The sequence below is a fragment of the Anolis carolinensis genome, chromosome 6 (assembly GCF_035594765.1).
Source record: "Anolis carolinensis isolate JA03-04 chromosome 6, rAnoCar3.1.pri, whole genome shotgun sequence".
NCBI classification, from domain to species: domain Eukaryota; kingdom Metazoa; phylum Chordata; class Lepidosauria; order Squamata; family Dactyloidae; genus Anolis; species Anolis carolinensis.
The window spans coordinates 98,501,325-98,519,194 of NC_085846.1; the positions used below are offsets into that span (position 1 = coordinate 98,501,325).

Sequence of the window (17,870 nt, forward strand, 5' to 3'; positions counted from 1 at the left end):
ACATCCAGCAAAAGCATACCATAGAATCATCTGGAGGGCCTAGTGAGGACTTATTTTAGCAGGCAGAAGTAAATGAAACCACGGGGCTCAATGCTGAGGACAAGGGGTTCACTCTATATTTTTTGAAACTGATATTTGGTTTGGAGGGAAATCTTCAATTGCAGTGAATTGCAGTCTTAGTCCAGAAATAATAACTTCAGAGGAGGGATTAAAACAGTTGGGTAGTCTCTATTAGATCTACAACAGAGCATACTGTTTGAACACTATGTCATTGATTTTTTTGTAGAGAGACCATACCATTGTTTCCCCTCTGTTTCTGTTCTGACAATAACTATCATTCCATAGCAGACACTCTTTATATATATTTAAAAATCTGCATGGAAAAATGGAAAGACATTAGTTTAGCAATAAAGTGTATTGTTATATGTTTGTAATCTACAGTGTTTTTTTTGGCTAGTTTCAATTGTTGACGAACAGTGTTTGCACAAAAGGTAGGATTTCTGCCATTGCTCTGCCCGCAGATGTTTTTGGTCTAGCGTGTGTTCCACCATGTATGCTAACATATCACTTGATTTTTATTCTGAATTTATAGCATACAGTATTCTTGAGATCTACATTCCTTTTCACAGAGGTTGGAAAAGTCACTTTTTTGTACTTTGACTCCCAGAATCACCAAGCCAAGCTTTGGTTCTTTTTGAGATGGGAATGAAACTAAGAATAGAGCATTTGGCAGGTTGTGTATATACATTAGGTCCCACTCCTTCCTTTCAATGTAAATAGTCCGAAGAGCCTTTGCGATTAAAGGATGATGAGCTTCTTATGCCTCAGAATGTAATTTCAGGAATTAATTAGATCTCTGCCCCATTTTTTTTCTTAGGATGAATCGCTGACCATTAAAGAACTGCAAGCAAAATACCATGTGTGTTTGTGCTGCAAAAGTGTTTTTATTGGCTAAAATGCAGTTAGAAGCTTTGCTGGCTTTGAAGAACTTGGCATAGATTGTGTTTATTTTCAATGATTTGTTCAGAGTTATGTGTATTCTGTGCTTTTAAAAAAAAGGTTTTTGTTTGCCAAAGTGCTCAAAGTTTTGTGGCAATAAAACCAGAATCCATTGACCTATATAAAGTATTTAAATGTACGTAGTACATTTTCATAATTTTCCGTTTTCCCATATTTTGTCCCATCATGGCATTAGCCATTATCAGCCTGCTTGCAGGAATCTGAATCAAGTTTTATCCGTTTTAAGTCAGAAAGGAGCTATCTTATTCAAGTTCCTAAGAATGGAATACCAAAGGAATATGCTACTATGATACAGCTGTTTGAGAACAGTGAAACAAAGGAGGTTATCCCTCTTTAAGTAAATCTCATTTATAGTAAAAATATCCAATACAAGTTTTTTTTTTTCAGAAATAGGTTATCAGGTTGGTTGAAGACTTAAATACCCTTAAGGCACTAAGCACTTTCTGATTTTGGAAGCTTAGCAGGGTCTGCTTAATATGTCGATGGGAAACTGCCAAGGCTAAATTTCAGAAGTAAAAATATGACAAAGCCACCTCTTAATATTCCTTGCCTAAAAAATTCCTATGAAATTCATGGGGTTGCCATGAGTCAACAGGCAACATGAAGGTATTGCACACATACAAGATTGGTTAGTTATTTCCCTCACCCTCATGAATGGACATAAACGTATGGTGTTGAGTTACCAGAATTTTGTATGTAATTGGCATTTCAAAGAGCCAAGTATATCTGAAGAGATGTCATATTGAAGATGGAGCAAGCTTGTTTTCTGCTGCTCCAGAGACTAAAACGCAGACCAATTGATTCAAATTACAAGAGAAGAAATTCTACCTGAAGAGCAGAAATATTTTTTTACTAAAAGAGTTCTTTGACAGTGATTGCATTGAAGCTCTCTATCTGTGGTGGGCTCTCTATCTTTGGAAGCCTTTAAGCAGAAGTTGCATGAGCATATTTCATGTCCCATCTCCTGCTTAATGCATTCCCAGCAGGTACCTGTCTAGCCTCTTTCTGAAATGTTCCTGCATGGCAGGGAATTGGACTAGATGGCCTTTGCAATCCCTTACAGTTCTATGAGTTTATATCACCAGAGGGTCCTCTACACCAGTCAGCTGCAATGGTACAATATCTCACTAGGGAGGGAGTTCCACAGCCAGGGGGCCACCATTGAGAAGACCCTGTCTCTCATCCCTACCCATTTCACCTGCGGAGGCGGCAGGAACAAGAGCAAAACCTCTGTAGCAGATCTTAGCTCTTGAACTGTTTCATAAAGGGAGATATGTTTGGACAGGTAAGCTGTTTAGGGGTTTATAGGCTAAAGCCAGCACTTTGAATTGTGCTTGGTAGCAGACTGGCAGCCAGTGGAGCTGATGTAGCAGAAGGGTTGTATGCTCCTTGTATGCCACCCCTAAGGAACCTGACTGCTGCTCGTTGGACTACTTGAAACTTCTGAACAGTCTTCAAAGTCAACCCCACGTAGAGCACGTTGCAGTAGTCTATTCAAGATGTGATGAGAGCTTGGACCACCGTGGCCAAGTCTGGCTTCTCAAGGTACAGGAGGAGCTGGCGTGCAAGTTTTAATTGTGCAAAAGTTCCTCTGGCCACCGCCGAGATCTGGGGTTCCAGGCTCAGTGAGGAATCCATGAGAACTCCCAAGCTGTTAACCTGTGTTTTCAGGGGGAGTGTAACTCCATTCAACACAGGCTGTAACCCTTTACTCTGTTCAGCCTTTCAACTGATCAGGAGTATCTCTGTCTTGTCTGGATTCAATTTCAATTTATTTGCCCTCATCCAGACCGTCACAGCTGCCAAGCACTGGTTCAGGACCTAGACAGCCTCCTTAGCAGCAGGTGGAAAGGAGTGATAGAGTTCAACATCATCTGCGTAGAGATGGCATCGAACTCCAAAACTCCATATGATCTCCCCCAGCGGCTTCATGTAGATGTTAAACAACATGAGGGACAGTATTGAACAATGGCTGTGGGGTCAAGCAGGTGTCCCTCAAGAACACCTGAGAGTGGCCTTCCAGGAAGGACCAGAGCCACTGCAAAACAGTGCCCTCAAGTCCCATTCCCACAAGGCGCTCCAGAAAGATACCATGGTCTACAGTATCAAAGGTCACTGAGAGGTCCAGGAGAACCAACAGAGACACACTCCCCCTGTGAAGTTCTGTGCGTAGATCATCCACTAAGGAGACCAAGGCTGTCTCAGTTCCATGGCCTGGTCTAAAGACAGACTGCAACGGATCCAGATAATCAGTTTCTTCCAAGATTAGTTGCGAGGCAACTACAAGTTCCAAGACTTTGCTCAAAAAGGGGAGATTGGAAACTGGTCAAAAGTTGTTAAATTGAGTGGGGTCCAGTGATAGCTTTTTCAATAGCGGTTTTATGACTGCCTTCTCTAGGCCCGCTGGAATCATGCCTTCTTGTAAGGAGGCATTAACCACCACCTTCACCCATGCTGCCAAACCCTCTCTGGCTTCCTTTATCAGCCAGAATGGGCAGGGGTCCAGGATACATCTTGCCCTCGCTTCTCCAAGGATCTTGTCCAAATCCTCAGGGTGCACCAATAGAAATGAATCCATTAATACTGGATAAGCAGATGATCTCGTTACATCTCCAGAGAATGCAGTTAAAGTGGTATCCAAGTTGGCGTGGATCAGAGTGACTTTATATGCAAAGAACCGAGCAAATGCTTCACAGCGAGCTGCCGAGTGGTCAGGGATCCTGTCTTGTGGGGCAGGATTTAACAACACTCTGACTATTCAAAATAGCTTGGCTGGACAGTTCCTTGTGGTTGCACTGTCGGCCGCAAGGAAAGATTACTTTACGGCCTCCACTGCTGCAGAATAGGCCCTTATAGATGAACATACCCATGTTCAATTTGATTCGCTACGAGTTGAATGCCACACGTGCTCTAGTCTCCATCTCACACACTTCATCGCTGCCAGCTCCTTGTTGAACCAAGGAGTTGATTTTGTTCTGCAGTGTGAGAGGGAATGTTCCAGAGTGATCGTGTCTATTGCCCTAATCATCTCCCCATTCCAGAGAATGATCAGAACATCGACAGGATCACCTACCGAGGTGGTGGGAAATTCCCCAAGAGACGTCAGGAATCCTTCTGGATCCATAAGCCTCCTGGGGCAGACCTTTTAAATTGCTCCTGCACCCCTGTGGGGGTTAGGGGATGCAGTGAGAACAAACGTGGTCTTCAGTATTTGGCTTTTTTGTTTTTGCGAATTTTTACTTTTGGTTAATCAGTTAAAATAAATGAGTAAACCAGTATTTTTTTAACCTGGAAATTTTGGGGGGTGGTTTGAACCCAGTCCGCCCCCCTTGGCTACAGGCCTATCTACTTGTATTCAAACAATTTCAAATGCAACAGCAATTGAATTTTATTTGACAGTGGAGATTTTTCTTTTCAGAATATCCTTTATTTCGGGATTGCCCTCCCATCTTCATACTTAGTTTTGAGATTACAAAAATGTTGAGATGTTTATGTTTCAGTCTCTTTGGATTGGTGAAAAAGGATCTTGTAGATCACACATAACTTAGGTTTTTACTTGCAGATTTTCTTCAGTGCTTAGCATTTAAAGTAGTTTATTTTTCTCTTTGAAGTAGCATGTGCATTGCTTCTCTAATTATTGTGTGGGCTTTTCCTTCTCTCCTAACTTAGGTGTAATGGCTCTGCTGAGGCCGCTCCTATTGGACGTGGTTCCAAATATTCAACAGACAGCTGCCATGGCCCTCGGGAGACTTGCCAATTATAACAATGACCTGGCAGAAGCTGTAGTTAAGGGAGATATTCTTCCACAGCTTGTGTATTCATTGGCTGAGCAAAATGTAAGGAACTATAATTTTCTTAAGTCTTTTTTTGCTGCCAAATAGGGTTAACATTTTCTGTCTTAATTAGATAATAAGCTTCTTTAGAGTCATGTGTTGTCTTTGCTGCATGATACATGATAAATGCATTAATCCCTCCTGATAGAAGGTCTCTGTAGATAGAAGGTATCCATAATTGTGATTTAATGACTCCTTTTTAAAAATAGTTTTATTCTTACTTCATTAGCTGTATTATATTACTGTTAATTTTATTTCCTGAACTGTTTAATGAAATGATGGGATTGAGAAGAGCACTTTATAAATGAAATAATCAGAAATACTGTGGTGCTAATTAACCAGAAGAAGTCATTAACATCTGTCCATAAATGCACAGAAACAAAATTTCTGTTCAAGCGAGGATCGTATCACAAAGACCAAGAATCTAGAAAATAGTAGCATTGTAGTATCAAGTTTATTGGTACTTATATAGACAAATGTATAAAACAATTTTGTATTTTCTTATGGATAGGTCAAATTATAAATGCTACCAGATTAATGGTTTTGATCTGCTAGTTTGCTACATAAAATGAAATGTTGTATGACTTTCTTAGCATTGAGCTGTCAGTACTACTCTTACTCCAGTTAGGGGAATCTTCAGGCTATCTCTTGTGAAAAGACTTGTTGAAAGAAGTTAGGAACTGATTATTATTTTATCACTAAGTTTAGAGCCTATTTCATTTCCCAGGTTGCTATGTCCTTTATAACTGTTTAAATGCAACAGAGGTAGAATCCTATTTATGATGCTACTCTTTTCCTTTTGCCAAATATTCCTTTTTGAAATACATCTTGCCAGATATTAAGGAAAAGGAGTCTTCTTTTGCTTTTGGAGTAATTACTTTTTTTGCAATTGAATAATAGTCTTCTTTGGAACAATGCATACTTCAGAATGAAGTAGCCCTCATTTCAACATCTCATTCCCCATTTCTACCAGCATTTCGCTTACATTTGAGTGCTGCTTTTGTATTTATTTCATTATGTGTCTCACACCTTTCCTTTGTTTAAGAATGCTCATTTTACCCTGACATAGTCAAGCCTTCTAACCTACTGTGAATCTTATTTTGTGCTTGCTGCTTGGATACATGGTTATTTAGAAGGGCATTTAGTGAGTTTGAAAATAGCTCTATGGTAAATTTAAAGAAAGTGGATACAGATTTTACATTAGTTCCACCTATTCCTATTGTGATATTAGAGGGTTTTTCTTCATGGTTGTGTATAAAATGTGTCAACAGTTATAAAAGACTCAGCAGTAGCAGAGGAAACTGGGTGAGCTTATTTTTGGTCAAGTGCTAAAATTCGCCCCAGAGGTGGTTCTGACTGAATGTGCGAAGCATGTTGGTTCAGCAACATCAGCCCCCGGGTTTGTAATATGTATTATTCCGGACGCAGTGCATTTTGAATAATAACAGTGGATACAATCTATTGGGAATTTAGCTTTGCAGGCACCAGTGAAATGAATGGGAATTGCATAAAGAACCTCCCAATAGATTTTACCCACTGATATTAAAAATATTTGAAATATGGCCTCCTCCTTTAAACATAATTATTTGAAAGTAATAATATGCATGCTCTGATGCGCATACAAGCACTTGCTAATTATAGCACCAGAGCTATGAAATTGTTTTTTCTTCAAGCAGGAATCCATATTTACAGCCATATTGATAGCCGACAAATAGCAACTATTTACAATGTTTTGTTTTGTGAACCAAGGCCTAGTTACACTTTAGAAGTATTTTTCAAAACTGATTTTTGATTTAAATAATATCTCTGCCTTATGCAAACATTAAATCGTCCTATCTGTGTGTTTACTTGGCAGCCAAAGAAGTTAATTTCAGGAATGTAACTGTTCTCTTGAGACATTGTTACACCATATTCCCTGAATTACATGCATTCACTCTGTTTTAATCAAATATGAAAGAACAGCCATTTCCTACTTCTACTTTCATATTCAATAATGTTGATTCCATAATCTTTCTCATCCCTTCCTTTCCTATGCATATTCCTTGAAACAGTACCAGGTAGAAATTGTCTATATTAACCACTTAGATTTCCAACACAACAGAATAATTAAAAAGTATTTTAAAAATCAAATGTGAATTTGCTATGGTTCATGTGTTACCATCTGTTTCTATCTCTTTTTATTGTGGAAAAGTTGATCCTTTACCTGGATCTATGACATACAGAAGACTGACACACACAGACACAGACACTCCCTGCACGTGGAGGCTGTGTCAACAGGCCTAATAATCCTATCATGGGACATTGGCTCAATAGCATCAATGGCAGCTTTCTATCTATTTTTCCTGGGCCTTTGTCAGAAAAGAGGTCAGTGTATGCCTGTCAGCGAACCCTGTACCTAAGGCATGGGAGTATTATGTTAAGATCAAATTTTTTGTCAGTTCTTTGTTTTTTTATTAATTGCATCACTCTTTGATTTTAAATCTCCATGTTTAATACTTGTTAAATTATTAGCAAAACAAATAGAGATTTAGATTTTTTTAAAATTAACTTTTTTGCCCTTATCTCTGGTGAAAAATTGTTGTCTTTAAAAACAATTCTAATCCCCTAAACTGGACTGTTTCTCCTTAGATGTCCTTTCCTATTTCAAGTGTTTAACCAGGGTTCAGTTGACAGTGTAGTTAGTTCTTGGCACATTTCATGTGCTCAATTCTTTCTCCTAAAAAAAAAGAGAGAGAGATTCAGAGAGAGGCTGGTGCTTGGAGAAAGATTGTCTCACCTGCACAGGTTTTTGGGTTAGGCTCACGTTGGTCACCATTTTGGTTGTTTGGTGAGAAAACTTGTGTTTGGCAAATGAAATGTAGACTGAGTGGACAAGGTGTGAGCTGAGGTTCCTACTTACTAATATCCTACTTTACCTTCAAAACCATGTGTACAAGGAGCACTTTATCTTTGAGCTGCAACTGGTTCATTCTCTGCTTTAGGCCAGACACGGGGCCTGGGGTCAAACTGGATGCTGGACCATCCCTTTCATATTGCAGAAGGACTGCTGGATACATTGTATAGCTGCAGTGGTCAGTAAGGACAACACAGCCGTGACTTGTAGTGAGAGAAAGGGACTAAATTTTCCTTGGATCCTGTGGATGACTTAATTGTATATGCGTACATTCTATAACCGTACCACTTCATCCTAGTCTGCTAGGAAATCCATATACCTTTTTAATACTTGACAGGTTAAATACTTATTCAGAGACCACTCAAGACACTTTAAAATTTCCTAGTTAAAAGTTTCATTTATCTCTTAATTATATATTTAGTGTAATAGAAATAAACAGCTTAACTTATATGAAATAAATTGAGTACATTAATTGATTCTGCCTTTTAATCTCATCCCTTGAAATAATTTATTCTACCCTTACTTCTGTAGCGTTTCTACAAGAAAGCTGCTGCATTTGTATTAAGAGCAGTTGCAAAACATTCCCCTCAACTAGCCCAGGCTATAGTCAACTGTGGAGCACTAGATACATTGGTGATTTGCTTGGAAGATTTTGATCCTGGTGTAAAAGAGGCTGCTTCCTGGGCTCTTGGCTACATAGCAAGACATAATGCAGGTAACAGTGTCCCTAATATTTTGGAATACATTTAGTGTGAACTGTAATACCTGTAAAGGAGAAGTATCATAGTCTCTGCTTTTCTACCACCAAAGAAAAAAAATGACTTCATGGGATGGCATATGTTATATATGATAGTATAGAAGAATGGGGAGTGCATAAGTTTAATTTGAGGGCAAGATCCAGTGAGGCATAGTGCTCTGAGTGTTGGACTATAACTATGGAAACCTGGGTTTAAATTTCTGCTCGGCCACGGAAACCTACTGGGTGACCATGTGCAAGTCAATCTCCTAGCCTCAAAGGAAGTCAAAGGCAATCCCCCCATTAAGATATCTAACAAACAAACAAACAAACAAACCAAAATACCATGTCAGAAATGACTTTAATGCAAACAACCACAAAATTCTGACATATTTACAAGGATATTTTTAAATTACTGTGTGATAAGTGTGAAGTTCTTTGAATGCCAGAAAAATACTACACAAATGAAGTTATATCAGATTTGTGGAACTAAAATTGGGTGCTTGGATGGCATCAGTATGTGTTGATGATTTTTGCATTTGAGCTTGCTTGACACTCTGCCCAGTTTTGTACTATGTGCAGGCATGGTGCCTAGAGCAGAGGAGTGAATCCCTGTTATCTCTGATTGGAGATAGTGGGGACTCAGCGGGATAGGCTTTGGGGAAAGGTTTGATTACAAGTAAGTTTCTAATGGACCAGATTATGATCTCAGGCAAATCGACAAAAACTTGCCCCATGACTCTCCCACTCACAGCCAAATCATAGCTTTCCTAGTTGTTGTGTGTCTTCATGTCATTTTCAACCTATGGTGAGTTATAGAGAATCTTCTACTCTTTCTCTGTAATTTAATTTCAGTGCTAATTGTTACAATAATTTCTTGGCTACTTATATGGCCATAGTATATATATTGGCATATGCAGCACGGTATCTACTAGACATTTTGTACAACTTTCACATGTCAGTCATGGCTGGTGTGAGTTGTAATCTAAAACATCTTAAGTACCATGGTGCCTACCCCTGGTACAGTCAGGGTCGGTTCATCACAGAGGCCGTTGAAGCCGCTGCTTCGGGCGCAGCCCTTGGGGGGGCACTCTGTAGGCGGCGGCGGCAGCGACCATTGGGTCGCTTGTCGCAGAACGAGGAAGTTCCCGCTCTTCTCGCGAGATTTCTGCAAGATCTTGCGAAATACCATGAGATTTTTGCGAGATTTTGCGAAATATTGTGAGATTGCTGCGAGATTTCGTGAAATCTCATGAGAAAGCGAGGCCTTCATAGCTCCACGGCTGAAGAGTGCTCTGCCGCCACCGCCAGTATGTTGGGGGGGGGGGCGTAATTTTGGGGGGGGGGGAGCGGGGCGGCCCTAGGTTTGCTTACATAGCAAAAAAACCTAGGGCCTCTTCTGGGTACAGTTATACATATCCTATAGTATGATATGCTAACAGCTATCATATATTTTGCCATTTGAGGAACTATTTTGGATCACTCTTGGATTAGTCTGTTTGTTATCTTTTCAGTCTATTTTAAACACATTCAGAAACCATAAAGATAATGGCCATTTTAAACATGTGTATCACGGAAATTTTCCCAGTATTGCCTGGGCTGATACTGATTAATTTATTTTCATAATTTATTACTTTAAATTGTAGTACAGAAGATATGATTTAAAAAATTGAACTAATCTTTACATTGTAGGGGAAAAAAGGCAACGCATTGCATGTAACAGGCGTATGTCACAAAGCAAATGGGCATGGTTTTCCATATAAGTTTAACCTGCCTTGTATAATGACAGTCCTGGCTACAGTTACCAGATAGGTGTGGGTTTAGGTGGGATTTGAAATCACTACTAGATTTGGTTTAAAACTTTACTGTTTTCATTGTTTTTGTCCTTTTACATAATACACTCAGTTTGGTGACTGTGATCAAGCATGTAAAATGTGCAGTGTAACAGACAGACAATACTTCACATTTAGAAGAGATTTACAATGATACATTCCTGGCCATACTTTTCAAATCCTGTGTAAAATCATCTGTTTTTCAAAACAAAGACAGATTTTGTGGTTTATCAAAGCTTCTAAATAAAAGGCAAAAGGGATTAAGTATTCTTGAAAACAGATTCAGTTATGAAATAGGATACAATTTCAGGGAAATAAAATCAGAAAATTAAAGAAAACACTTTCTGTTTTGAACACTATCCTATTTTCGATGGTAAAGACTGGAGGACAAGGCATAGTACTTGTTACAAAGAGCGTGCAAATTACCCGAACATGCTTCTACAGACCAATGTTTCTTCTCCTCTCATGAAGTGATTGTAGATTCAGACACGTAGAGGACTTGTGTCCATGGAAACAATAATACACTGCACAGAAAATTGACCACACAGCCGATCAGGGGAATCTTCCCTCCCCTAAGGATGACAGTCTTTGATTCCAAATGAAATCATATTTGGGGCAGAGTTGGTCACAAAATACATTTTTGAAGTGCCCCAATTAACAATGGATGGTCAGTATGCAGAGTGGGTCACAGGTAACAAATCAGGAAGGCTCACTGAAATCTGATCGGCTGCAGCTGGTGGCGCTGGAAATCCCAGTGGTCAATGAGGCACACCTTGGGTTCAAAGGAAAGCCTTCACAATGGGTGTTAAGTAGTTGGCGCATGCATCTAGACTGGCTTAGTCTGCAATTCCTAACCTCCTGACCTGTTGTTGATTTAGCAGGGAAAGTGGAAACTGCATTCAATATGGCAAGTTTGGTTAATGCAATAAAATGTGTGACATCTGCAATAGAACATTACAATCTATCCCATGCCCTGAAGGAATGCTTATGTTCAGGCCTTCAGCCAGCCTGGGACAGGGGCCTTTTAATACAATTCAAGGCTTTGGATGTGTGCAGGAGAAAGGAGGAGGAGGAGGAGGAGGAGGAGGAAAGGGACTGCTTTTGTCAGTATTTTTAATTGTGTAAAATTAAGAGGACTCAGTGCCAGTCCCAGAGCTGAGCGTTTATATAGTCAGTTTTTTAATGTTCAGAAAAGGTTCATTTCCTTTTTTCAGATACATCCATGTATAAAACAAAGAGAAGATTTTTTTTAAAATGGCATATATCACCCTAATCCTAATCCTACATCTGATGGATTCTTATGTGTAAATTCTTTGCAGTTTAAGCAGTTTAATTGCCTCTTCTGTTTTCCTTTCAGTTTCTATTTATTTTTCATCACCATCTGACATCTCACGGTTCTGTACAACTTGGAAGATCATAGATCTTTGTCAGAACACTTTGCTTTTAATCTTTCTCACATCGTTTACTGATGTATACATTTTTATGTACAAATTCCTTTAATACATGTAACTCACTTTGAGTAACTTGGCTTTGTTGAGAAGCACTGGATCATCCAAGTTTGCTATTAGTGGGAATGATACAAGCTGTTTTATGTGTTATTATATCATCTCTCACACAGATATCCAATCTTCCCCCTTTATTTAAACAAAACTTTACTGTGCCTTTGCTCTCATAGATAATTCATTCCCCTTGCCTGGTTCTTTTTATTTTTTTTGAGAGATGGGGGAGGGGGGGGGAAATTTATTTTCATCTTTATTCGGGTTGTGTATACTGGAACAGGAGGTCGGATCTGCTTCAGGGATGTAAAAACCAGTGTAAAAACAAGCAATTTCTTTTCTGAGGATGACAAAATTGAATGGATGGAAGAATATATACCTAAACTGGGTACATGTTATAAAATTCATGCTGCTGCTGTTGAAATGTGAAAATATAAACAGAAAATATTGGATGTTTATAAAGATTTAATTGTATATTATAGAAGGGGGCTAATTGTAGTATTATCCACAAACGCTCTTGATCTAGGAGATGGGGGAAATTCAGGCATCTGTTGAAATATAACCCAATAGTATTTAACAATAAAATGACAGAATGGGAGTGCAATAAATCATGCTGAACCTCTTAATGCAAATGTTCTGGTCTATTAGCTAATGCATCTTTTTACATTTTTGTTTGGATTGTTCAGTTTTATTATTTGTTTGTTTTTATGCTCCAACCCTTCCCCTCCCCCTTCCTTTTTTAGTAAAAAGTTGGGTTATTTTCCAAGAAAGGTTTCTCTTTTTTTCTTTCAGCTTACATTACAAACATATCACATAATATACTGCAATAGTATATTCTAGAAAGGAGGGAAAGCTCTCCCCCGTATCTATATCGAATTATTGTGTCACATGCACAATTAATGCAGTGCATGCTTTCTTTACAATTTAAAACTGCAGCATTGTATAAAATATGGGTTTGAAGAGAAGATCACATTAGCATATCTACAAATCACATCATAAGATATACTCCTTAATATAGTTACAATAGTAATTGAAGTTTCAATTCATCATAATAGTATCTAGTTTACTAAATTTAACAGATTTTAAAAATATTTTTTTTCATCAAGCTACGGATGAAGGACTTTTTATACCAACCATATACACATATATGTGTGTGTGTGTATACACATGTATATGCTATGACATTTAGGTATACAAAGAATTGAGTTATAACTCTGTGATTAAGAAATTTCTACAGAAGGCTTTGATTGATGGACTGTAAATGCAAAATCAAAGTTGGGGCTTGAATTACAGCAATTATGTGTTGTCATGGCAGTGTCAGGCAGGTTAAATGTTAAGAAAAAGAGTATGTACATAACAAGATCTTAACAGAACTTTAGTTAAGAAACTGTAATAGCTTGCTTGAAGTTAATGGAGTTTGCGTTCTTTTTTCATCATCTCCCAAAATAGCCCTCATTGTAATCCTTGCATTTGCTATCCCTTGATTTTCTACTTCACTACTGAAGCTAATGACAAATATCTGAAAAGAGGGCAATGAAATTTCTGCTATAACAGTACACTGGCTATATCATTTAATTGTGACTTTTCAGGTTAAGATGCAAGCAACTAACCATTAGTGGCGTAATGCAACGTACAGTTGCCATGATTTAAAGTAGTGCAAGATTATTATTGGTAGTTTACTGTCCTTTTTTTAAAGAAAATTTTTGATGTCTAAAATAAGTAAGCATGATTTTTTCAGTGGAATATACTGTGTGTATATAATTAAACTAAACTTTGATCTGTTTGAGGCATCATATTTTTGCTTCTCATATGGAGGAGATAAAGGGCCATCTCAATTAGCTTTGTGGGAGGAGGAGACCCATTTTGGCATTTTGGCTTTTCTTTATTGTTAGCTGTGCAAAAACTGCTTGCCTATTGATCAGCGCACAACAGTCAGGGCTTAAACAGCTGACATCTGCTTACTCTTTTTAAATGCAAGCTCACTCACAGACACACACACACACTCTCGCACACACAGAGGCAGAGCAGCAAGCCATTTCAGCTTAATCTACCTCAAATGTGTACATGTAAATGGGGGTCCGTCTATTGACCTGTATTCTTTTCAGCTGAGGATTGGTCCACATGGCTCATGAAACCAGGAGGGCTGATTTGAAATGCAGATGTCAAGGCACTGGCGCCCACCCTCCCCTCTCCCCCTCCTGCTGTATCTGTCAGGGTGAAAAATGGCTTGCACAAGGGTCAGTCACCCATACTCGCTTAATTACTTTCATTGGACCAACAGAACTGTCACAGGCGGTGGTAGATGCTGGAGCCATTCCTTTCTTAGTCCTCTGTATCCAGGAGCCAGAGACTGCTTTGAGAAGGATTGCTGCCTCCGCGCTCAGTGATGTTTCAAAGCATTCTCCAGAGTTAGCCCAGACCGTCGTGGATGCAGGGGCAATTGCTCACTTGGCTCAAATGATCTTCAACCCGGATGCCAAACTGAAGGTACTTTTCAAACTACTTTCTTTCTCCCGCCCTTCTGTGTCATGAAAGTAGGATTCAGTTATGATTGGATGTGGAGGGAAGCACAATAATCTAAAAGGGCTCCTATTCTCAAATACACATTGGGAATGAACAAAGAAGGGCTCAGTCTACTTCTGATTTTGACTGCTGTGTACACAGCATAGAGGGAATGAGAGAACTTGTCTTCAAATATTGAGATAATTCAGTTTCTTGATAATAGTCTGTAGTAGCAGATATCTGTAGTAATTTTGAGAGCTTGTCTAAACTGGTGTATCTTATTTATATCTAAAATGTTTGTAACATACCTTTAATGGGTCAAACGTGTCTAATTTATAGTGCTGAATTCTATTTTTTGTGTTCTTAAATGAGCAATTCCTCATTCCTAAATACATTTATTTGGAAGTAAGTCTAACAGTGAGATTTGTTTCTTCGTAAGTTACAACCAAATGAGTTTTGAGTAACATATCATATATGTGTGTTTTAAAACTTTTACATTTTCACATATTTGCTCAAGTACATCATAACATAGTGCATTAAATAGCATTAAATTTTAGTACCATAATTCCTTTTGTCTTTGGCATTTTGTAACAATTAAAAGCAAATGGCATTTTCCACATACGTATTTAATTAATGCAACATTCTTTTAAACATCCATTTCAAATATTAAAGTTTAAATGACAACAGCTGATGAGGATTTGTGCAGTCTGTTTTTTGTAACTAAAAATAAAGAAACAATTATTTAATGTGTAATACTTTTAAAGAGAATAATAAGCTGCATGTCTCGCCTTCTGTTTTGAATTGCTTGTGGAATAAGTATATTTTGTGCATCTATATTGCATTTTCTCAGAAGTAGTTTTGCTGAATTTAATGGGGCAAGCAAGTGTGTTTTTATTTATATTTTTGAGAAGGAGATTTTGCCCTTTTGTGTTTTGAATTATTTTGTTTAACTGTTAAATTAGGAGGATGGTGTAGGGTTGTCCCAGTTGGAGGGACGTTTTCTCTCTCTTTTTGATTGCTGTGCATACGTGTGCCTGTGTACTTGTAAAGTGTTTGCCTAACAAGCCATTTATAAAACAATCATTCCTATTTACCAGCGTCAGGTGCTATCAGCTCTCAGCCAGATAGCAAAGCATTCTGTGGATCTGGCAGAAATGGTGGTTGAAGCAGAAATTTTCCCTGTTGTGCTCACATGCCTGAAGGACTCCGATGAATATGTCAAGAAAAACGCTGCAACTCTAATTAGAGAGATAGCAAAGCATACGCCTGAGGTAAAACCTTGAGAATGCAAATACAAGGTCATGTTATTAGTGTTTATACTTTAAATAAATGTGAAAAAAATCCCCAGTATTATTCTGTCATTAGGCAAAGTGAAAAGCTCTGTGGAATTTCCATTGGTACAAAGAAGAAAAAAGGAAATGTTTGTTGCTGTTATTGCATGTGCTTGGAATACAAATAAGGACTAGAGAAATGGGGAAAATCAGCTTTCCTTGGTGGGTGTCAATATGGAAAGTATAAACTTAGGAGATACAGAATAGTGTGTGGAAGGCAATTACGAAGTGGAGATATTCTTAGATTACCAATCAACATAGAGCAATATGTTCTTTAACACCCCCTTTTAAAATCATCCGTTTTATGCCTGTTTTACAAACCAATGTGCAGTTTTCCGGCTACATTGATCCTTCAAAATGGTAAATTAGTGTGCACATTAAAAAATGATCCTCACTAGGAGAAAGGCAATAATCAGATTGCTTTTAAAATTATTGTAGAGAAGATCGACATGAAGTTCCGCAGATGACCTATGGAGGTTGATGAGGTAAAAAGAAACTGATAACTGAATCAGATTCATCAACCTCCACTGAACTAAATAAAGCAAATGATACACTTCATGATTGTTTCCCACAGACCTCTGAAAGAAAAGTGTGGCTCCATGTGTCAGATACAAGGAGATTCAGGGCACAATTCCTTGTCACTCATTTAAAAAATCATTTAACAATTAGTAATAGCTGACATGTAAATTAGAGTTTTTAAAAATGTTAAAAAACAATCAACAACGTTGAGGTTATAGAACATTAAAAGACTGAGGTGAAGAGAGGGTAGTGCACGAACATTTAGAGCACACCAGGGTCTAATTATGGAGAGCTTTTTATTAATTCACGCCACAGATCCCTCACCGAAATCTGATATTCTCGTTATTTCAGGTGCTCTGGGGCTTTAGGGACACCCCCCTCCACCCCATATCAGGAGGATAATGGGAGAAGTGCTATTTTAGTAGCTCTGATGCTGTGAGGGCTGAGGGAGGACTGAGGATTTGGGGAATCCTTACTGTAGTCAAAACTTCCTTTGTGTCAGGGAGCACAATCTCCCCAGGAGTCCTGGCGCAGAGTCTGAAAGCTCTTGCATTTGAAGCGGAGGAAGGGGGGGAGGGGGAGAGAGGAGGAGGGGAAGGGGCTGCTTGAATCGCAGGCTGCAGCCTTCTCAATGGATCTGGTATTGCATGAGAACCTCTTTCTCACCAGGCCTCTCCCTGGATGTAGGATTTGATCTTGGCAGATTCTTGTGCCCTCCACAGGATATCATGGCTAGTGTTCCATAGTATTAGGCAGCCTGTGTTCACAATCATTTATCAGGCTCGTTGGTCTTGTTAAAAATTAAATCATGCACACACAACCTGTTTGTCACCCCCCCCCCCCCAAAAAAAAAAGTACTTGGAGGTATAGTGGCTTGAACCACAAACCTCCTTAATGTGAAAGTTTCCAAGCCAGATGTGGTTGTGCTTTTTTTGTTACACAAGAAGGATCCTTCAAATTAAGAATGCAGATGTATTAATCTGAGGGATTTCTGTGGTAGTGTTTCAATAAAATTCCTAGCATAGCTTACACAAAAACACAATAAACATATAGGTGAACCTATCTTGGGAGTGCTTACTGTAATTGGAGCAATACTTGTGGAAAAACCCCTTCACTTTGAAATCTGTCTAAATACCCAAAGAACCAAATCCTATGTGGTCATGGAAACTAAACAGGATCAATCTTGGTTAGGACTTGATTGGGAGATCACCAATGAATGCAAGGTACTGCATCTGTATTTCAGAGGCAGGCAAAACCACCTCACAGTATTCCTTACCTAGGAAAACCCTATGAAATTAATCAGTTTGAAGGTACACACACAGTCACTCAATTTACCTAGAATAATGAAATCTTGCAAAGGCGTATTTTTAAACCACATTAAGGAAACAGTCTGTGTGCAGTCTAGCAAATAGATGCAATGGATTTCATTGCAATTTTTATGTTTTTAATACATTGAAGGTTAAATATGAAGCTAACTTCCATCAATTTAATTTCTTCATGTTACATTAGTTATTTCTTTTTATCATCAACTAGAGGGTTCTGTTTTTCCAGACCACAACTTGTGAACATGCATTGTAATTCTTACTCACAACTGTTGTGGCTTCTAGCTGTCTTCCAGGCACATTTCAAAGTATTTTTATTATGAAGTTCAGGCTGAAACAATTCTTTATAACTATTGGATATTTCCATTTGTAGCCTGATTTTGGCC

The 17,870-nt window shown here is 38.5% G+C and overlaps 1 protein-coding gene across 8 annotated transcripts in view; it reads left to right on the top strand.

The window, feature by feature from the left end:
* The window catches only part of spag6 (sperm associated antigen 6), a 54,744-nt gene that overhangs the window by 14,311 nt on the left and 22,563 nt on the right, over positions 1-17,870 (top strand). For 7 of the 8 annotated variants that reach the window (XR_010007228.1, XR_010007229.1, XM_062984330.1 and 4 more), the window contains exons 3-6: positions 4,690-4,856; positions 8,278-8,461; positions 14,092-14,297; positions 15,410-15,583. Coding sequence is in view for 6 of the 8 variants with exons in the window: in XM_062984330.1 (XP_062840400.1) it covers positions 4,690-4,856; positions 8,278-8,461; positions 14,092-14,297; positions 15,410-15,583 (731 nt within the window). In the remaining 2 variants the exon portion in view is untranslated. The remainder of the gene's footprint in view (positions 1-4,689; positions 4,857-8,277; positions 8,462-14,091; positions 14,298-15,409; positions 15,584-17,870) is intronic. The other variant, XM_062984333.1, reaches the window with a different exon arrangement.